This window comes from Chrysemys picta, chromosome 1 (genome assembly GCF_011386835.1).
Source record: "Chrysemys picta bellii isolate R12L10 chromosome 1, ASM1138683v2, whole genome shotgun sequence".
Classification (NCBI taxonomy): domain Eukaryota; kingdom Metazoa; phylum Chordata; order Testudines; family Emydidae; genus Chrysemys; species Chrysemys picta.
Window position 1 is genome coordinate 115,373,978 of NC_088791.1, and position 6,000 is coordinate 115,379,977.

General features: G+C 40.6%; 1 protein-coding gene across 1 annotated transcript in view; it reads left to right on the forward strand.

Moving 5' to 3' along the window:
• The window catches only part of DERA (deoxyribose-phosphate aldolase), a 94,760-nt gene extending 88,975 nt beyond the window's left edge, over nucleotides 1–5,785 (forward strand). Inside the window, exons 8-9 of the mRNA XM_005287508.5 lie at nucleotides 2,449–2,598; nucleotides 3,704–5,785. Of these exons, the coding sequence (XP_005287565.1) occupies nucleotides 2,449–2,598; nucleotides 3,704–3,760 (207 nt within the window). The 3' untranslated portion in view covers nucleotides 3,761–5,785. The remainder of the gene's footprint in view (nucleotides 1–2,448; nucleotides 2,599–3,703) is intronic.
• The last annotated feature ends 215 nt before the right edge of the window (nucleotides 5,786–6,000 follow it).

A 6,000-nucleotide genomic window follows, 5' to 3' on the forward strand; every position in this document is an offset into this window, starting at 1 on the left:
GTTGGGAAACCCCCAGTCCAGAAAAACATATTACTTTTAATAATATAAGGTGAAGAGAAAATTCTCGAGGAGATGAACTTATTAAACAAAATAATGAAATGCTGTGAAACAGCAGGGAAAAAGCAGCTAGACTTTATGCAGCTCTTGAATTAAATATCTTTTTTTTCCATTTTTATGGCAGTCAGATGTGCTCTTTGGAAAGCTGGGCAATGAAGGTGAGGATAGGCCAGTCTTTGCCAGCTCTTTGCAAAAATAAAAACTTTTTTTGGAATACTCATGTTGAACAGGAAAAATTGTGCAAGTGTTATTTTTAATTTTTCTCTCCCCACCCTTTTTTTAAAAAAACTGAAGTTTACTTGTTTTAGCCACAGATTATCTCAAAGAGCTTTGACACTTGTAGGAAGAATCTAATGAGATTTTCATTAGTTTTTCCTTTGGGAAAGAAAAACTGACACCATATACCCTTTGCTTTAATTCTTTGCATTGCAGATGTTTTTCCAGTTGCTGTGGTTTGAATTATTTTTGGAAAACTAGAGCTATTACACTCACTCTTTTTCTCTCTCTCTCTTTCTCTCTGCATTTCAGATTCAGCTGCTTTTCCTGTTTTTATCTTTTAGAAATAGTGTTATTAGAATGCTTCAGTGTGAGAGAAACATACTTCTTCTACAAGTTTGTTTTGCTAAATTACTATAATCTTTACCAAATACGTAGTTCAATGATTTTTTTTTTAATTCCAGTAAATTTTCTTACGGATCTCACTGTATCCTCTAGAAAATGGGATTCATGTTTTCCAGGCTATAACTGCTTCAAATATTTAGCAGATTGATAATCCTCTCAGGGAGTGAGGGCGTAAGGAGAAAGCAGAATAAAAGAAAAAAAAATGGAACAGGGAAGGTCTCAGGGCTCTCTGAGGAGAATCTTCCTGGGGTGGAGGGAATTGTGAAAGCACCACTATATACTACACTGCAGACTATCCAGATTGTTCCTGCATTACATCAAATACCAGCAAGCCTGCTTCTTATTCTCTTTGCTTTTCAAGCTTCAGGGCATATGTATAGACCACTGCTGAAGGCAGGATAATGAACTTGATGGATAAATGGTCCATTCTAGTGTAGGAACTCCTAGGCTCTCAAGGACTGTGATGTGGACGGATTCTGCAATCCTAAAAGTGTATGGATATGCAGCTGACATAGGACCCAGAATGTGTTCTCTTAACACAACACGCATTGTTTAACTTCAGATTGTTTCATACACCTCTACCTGGATATAATGCTGTCCTCGGGAGCCAAAAAATCTTACCGCTTTATAGGTGAAACAGTGTTATATTGAACTTGCTTTGATCCACCGGAGTGCGCAGCCCCGCCCCCCCCCCCCCCCCCCCCCCCCCCGGAGCACTGCTTTACCGCGTTATATCTGAATTCATGTTATATTGGGTCGCGTTATATTGAGGTAGCGGTGTATATTGCAGGCCTTACATTTCAGTTCTGATAAAAAACACATTCTGTGGATGTTCTCTGGAATGACAGTATTTGCCAAATTAACAAACAAACACAAAATTTCATATGTCTAGCAGGGACGGACCCAACTTGGTGCATCCCTGTAGAAAGATTTATTAGATCTAGGCAATTAACTGAATATTAATTGTAGTGTACTAAATATAGCTAAAAGTAAAGACTGGTAGCATATAATTATCATGCATGCACTTTCAGTAAAATATAGAAGCCTCTCAGTTGTTGACAGATAACTCCCATTCCATACAGACCTCTTCACTTCCACATCTTTGAGGAGATGTTTGTGTGTGTGTTTATTATTAGACATTTAGAACTAGATGGTGACTATGTGCCTGTGCAATAGAATAAGAATCATCCTTTATACCCCCTACGTCAGCTACCCAGAACTTGGGAACAGGCATGTAAGAGTTGGAGACATTACCTACCCTCTCCCTCTTTCCCCAGAGCATGTGAATGGGGGATGAGGGGGTGGCTGGGAATGGACAGTCTTGCCTCTACCCCACTCTCTCATTGGGGTTCCAGAAGCAAGGAGGAAGCAGGGAGGGAATTGTACCTTTCACAGGGGTTAAAATGACTAGTTAAAAATGACAGAAGCTGCCTGTCATAACTATAAAGGGAAGGGTAACAGCCCTCCTGTGTACAATACTATAAAATCCCTCCTGGCCAGAGACTCCAAAATCCTTTTCCCTGTAAAGGGTTAAGAAGCTCAGGTAACCTGGCTGACAAAGCCTTCCAGGACTACTCCTGAGTTGGTGCAGCTTACACACTATTGCTTGTTCAAGGCTTTGCCTAAAGTTAGAACCTAACGCAGAACAGAGTCTTGACTGTACATTGTGGACATTTCCCAGCTGGAGATATGCAGATTTTCATTTCTCCTAAAATGAAGACAAATCACTGAAAATAAATAGTATTTTGTATGTATTGCACTTTTCTTAAGGTTGGATTTAAACCTGCTGGAGGCATTCGTAGTGCAAAGGATGCTCTTACCTGGCTCGTATTGATGAAGGAGGAGCTAGGAGATGAGTGGCTGAAACCAGACCTCTTTCGCCTAGGTGCCAGTACTTTGCTGTCCGATATCGAGAGACAGGTTAGTTCTGTGATAGCAGGGGACTGGATTTGAGGCCCTGGGAGGTTCCTTCCAGTCTTGGTTGAGAGAAAACATTTTTATAGAAAATGTTTGCTTATTGCTTTCATGAAATATGTATTCCACACCATTTCAAGGATAATGGAGCACGATTCTAATGACTTAAGAACTACAATTTTGCTTCCATGCTGGATTTCTTTAAATCTAGCTTGTTGCTACAGGGAGTCATTAGGGGGCTTCCATGATCTAATCAATCTGCATTGCCTCCCCAGGCAGCTACCTGGGCCAGGCTCACAGTGCAGAGCAGAGAGAATCTGCTCTGCTGGCTTTCAACCACTCAGAGTCACTCTGCTGTTGCTGAGCTCCAAAGCCTGCAGCTATGCCATGTTTGTTTCTCACCCTTCAGGACGTGAGAATGTGTTAGCAAAGGAGGGATGTGGCCAGATATTGGTACCTGCCTGCCATGCCTAGGAACTGCTTGCCTGCCGTGCCAATGATGTAAGATTCAGCCCTCTGCAGTAGTAGCAGCATACAGTAGGAGATTTTGCCTCCTGCTACTGAACAGCCATAGGGGAGAGGGCTGTGTTACACCCATTCTAGAGTAGTCATCTGCTTCTAGTGCCCCATAGAGTTTACAATCTCTAAAGTAACCAGGAGCATATGATAGGTGGGGGAGAGGGACATAAATAAAAAGTACATTTTATATTCAACATGGGTCTGTTCTGAAGCCCATCGTAGTCCATAGAAATCTTTCTACACACACACACACACATTTTAAAATATATTAACACCCAACTGGCCCTCAACATGTCATTAATTTGTTGCAGAGGGTCCTGTGGCACCTTTGAGACTAACAGAAGTACTGGGAGCATAAGCTTTCGTGGGTAAGAACTTCACTTCTTGCATCTGAAGAAGTGAGGTTCTTACCCACGAAAGCTTATGCTCCCAGTACTTCTGTTAGTCTCAAAGGTGCCACAGGACCCTCTGTTGCTTTTTACAGATTCAGACTAACACGGCTACTCCTCTGATAATTAATTTGTTGGTTAATGATACCTTTTTAATTTTTAGTTGTACATGATACCATTATAAATTCTCCTTTTCCTTGCAGATTTACCATCATGTGACTGGCAGATATGCAGCTTACCATGACCTGCCAATGGCTTAGCCATATGAGTAATTCAGGATGACTTTTATAAAGAGAATTTTAAGAAAATAATATCCTAAAGTCTTTTCTGCAACCGAGTCCAAAAGTGCATATAAAAGAACCAATTCTCTGTCTTCATATTTTTGTTGTATTTAAAAATATGTTCAAGTCTAGTCGGTGGTGCTTGAGTCAAAATGGGGGGATTTGGAGGGGTGGAAAGTAAATCTGAAATAGTTAGTAAAGATTTGCAGTGTTAATAACATAAAGTCTTCCTCAGCCCAGCCTGAAAAGCATATCAGTGGCAATGATAACATTGTAATACTATGAAAAAGTTTTAAATCGCCTAATAATGCTTTCCAGGAGCCGAATATGAAGTATCTGTGGAATGCTACAGATCTCTAATTACTTTCAAGAGCTACAGATTTTGCATTTTTTTCCCATGTCAATTAGTCTGCAGCTTTAGCCATAGACATGTTGCTCTATTAATTGTTACTTTAATTATATTACAGACACTGTAATCGGAGACAATGAAACTTGGCTATTTTTTTTTTTTAAATAAAATGTCATTGTAGCTAAAGCCAAATTTTTCAAACTTGAGTAGTTATAGTTAGGTATCTACATCCCTGATTTCCAGAACAGCTGAGCAGCCACTGTTGCTACTGATGTTAATGAGATCAGAACCACTGGAAATCAGGGAATCTGTATCTCGATGCCTAAATATACATTCAGGTGCCTATCTTTAGACACTCAAGTATGAAAATTTCAGCCTAACTTGCTTGGCAAAAACCTAATTTTTAAACACGTTCATGCAGAACTTTGCATTTTCATGTACAGGTTCAGAGTGTCCATGTCTGAATGTTGCTGCTGTACAAGAACTTACAGGCTGAGTTTTCGACTTTGTCTGTCTAAAAACAACTTACTTTTGACATTTTTAAAATGTATATGTAAAAAGATCAGTTATTTGAGAGGTATCCTATACAGGGCTGCTCCCTGTCTTTTACACATTGGGTAAAGTAGTGTTTACACTTACAACACCGTAACAATAATACCCAACTCACTACCCATCTGCTGATCAAACTTCAGAGAGTTGAATGTACTATGTCATCACTGCATTCTTCTTGGTAACTGGAAATATGGTAAATCTTGATTATCTCATTACTGTAACTAGTCCCACTGACTTCAGCGGGACAAATCATGTGATTAAGGTGGGAGGGATTTAGCCACATATCAAACTGCTAGTTTCAAGGAGATTCTTGTCATGTAAAAATCAAGATTTGGTTTATTTAATATTGAAGTTCTACCAGAGTTCCAGTGCTTTAAAGTAGCGTACTGTACTATTAGACAAATGGATATGCTGAACAGTAGGAAAAATGGAGTATGGTATTTGCAGAGAATATAATCCTATATGCAATACTTGGTACTAGAAAATAGGTTTTAAGCTGATTTCCTAGCAGGCAATAGAGTCCAAGTGCCTTTGACCTTTTCTGGTTTACTCCTGCAGCACACAAGAATCAGCCTTTTAGACTGAGCTGTGTAGCCATGTTTGCATATATTCTTTTTCAAAATGAAGGTGGTGCTTTTTACCACAGAGCTTCTCTCTGACTTCGTTGCAAGTCTCTATGAAGGAAAATTCCGGTTCTTGGGTAGAATAACTTTGTGGCAAAATTCTGCTCCTGTGCCTGAGCGCCCATGCCGTGGAGGGAGGCAAAGGTATGGCCCAATGCAGCCACTTCACAGGAATAGGTGGCAGGCTAGTATCCCTTGCAATTGTTAAGGGCTTGTCTACATTAGCCACTGGATCGATGGGCAACGATCGATCCAGCGGGGGTCGATTTTATCGCATCTAGTTTAAACGCGATAAATCGACCGCCGAGTGCTCTCCCATCAACTCCGGTACTCTACCAGGGCGATAGGCGCAGGCGGAGTCGACGGGAGAGCGGCAGCCGTTGACTTACCGCAGTGAAGACACCATGCTAAGTAGATCTAAGTATGTCGACTTCAGCTACGCTATTCATGTAGCTGAAGTTGCATAGCTTAGATCGACCCCCCCTCCCCCCGCCCACTGTAGACCAGGCCTAAGTCACAGTCACAGTCAGAGAAGAGCATAACATGTATTCAGCATACCAAACCATTTCAGAGGAGGATCATTTCAGAGGTGCTAAGACCTTCCAATCCCAATATTTTGGCCTAAAGCTATTTTTTTAATTGCTGAATTTCAGACATTTTTGTAAGAATTTATGTACAACATAGGGACTAATAGC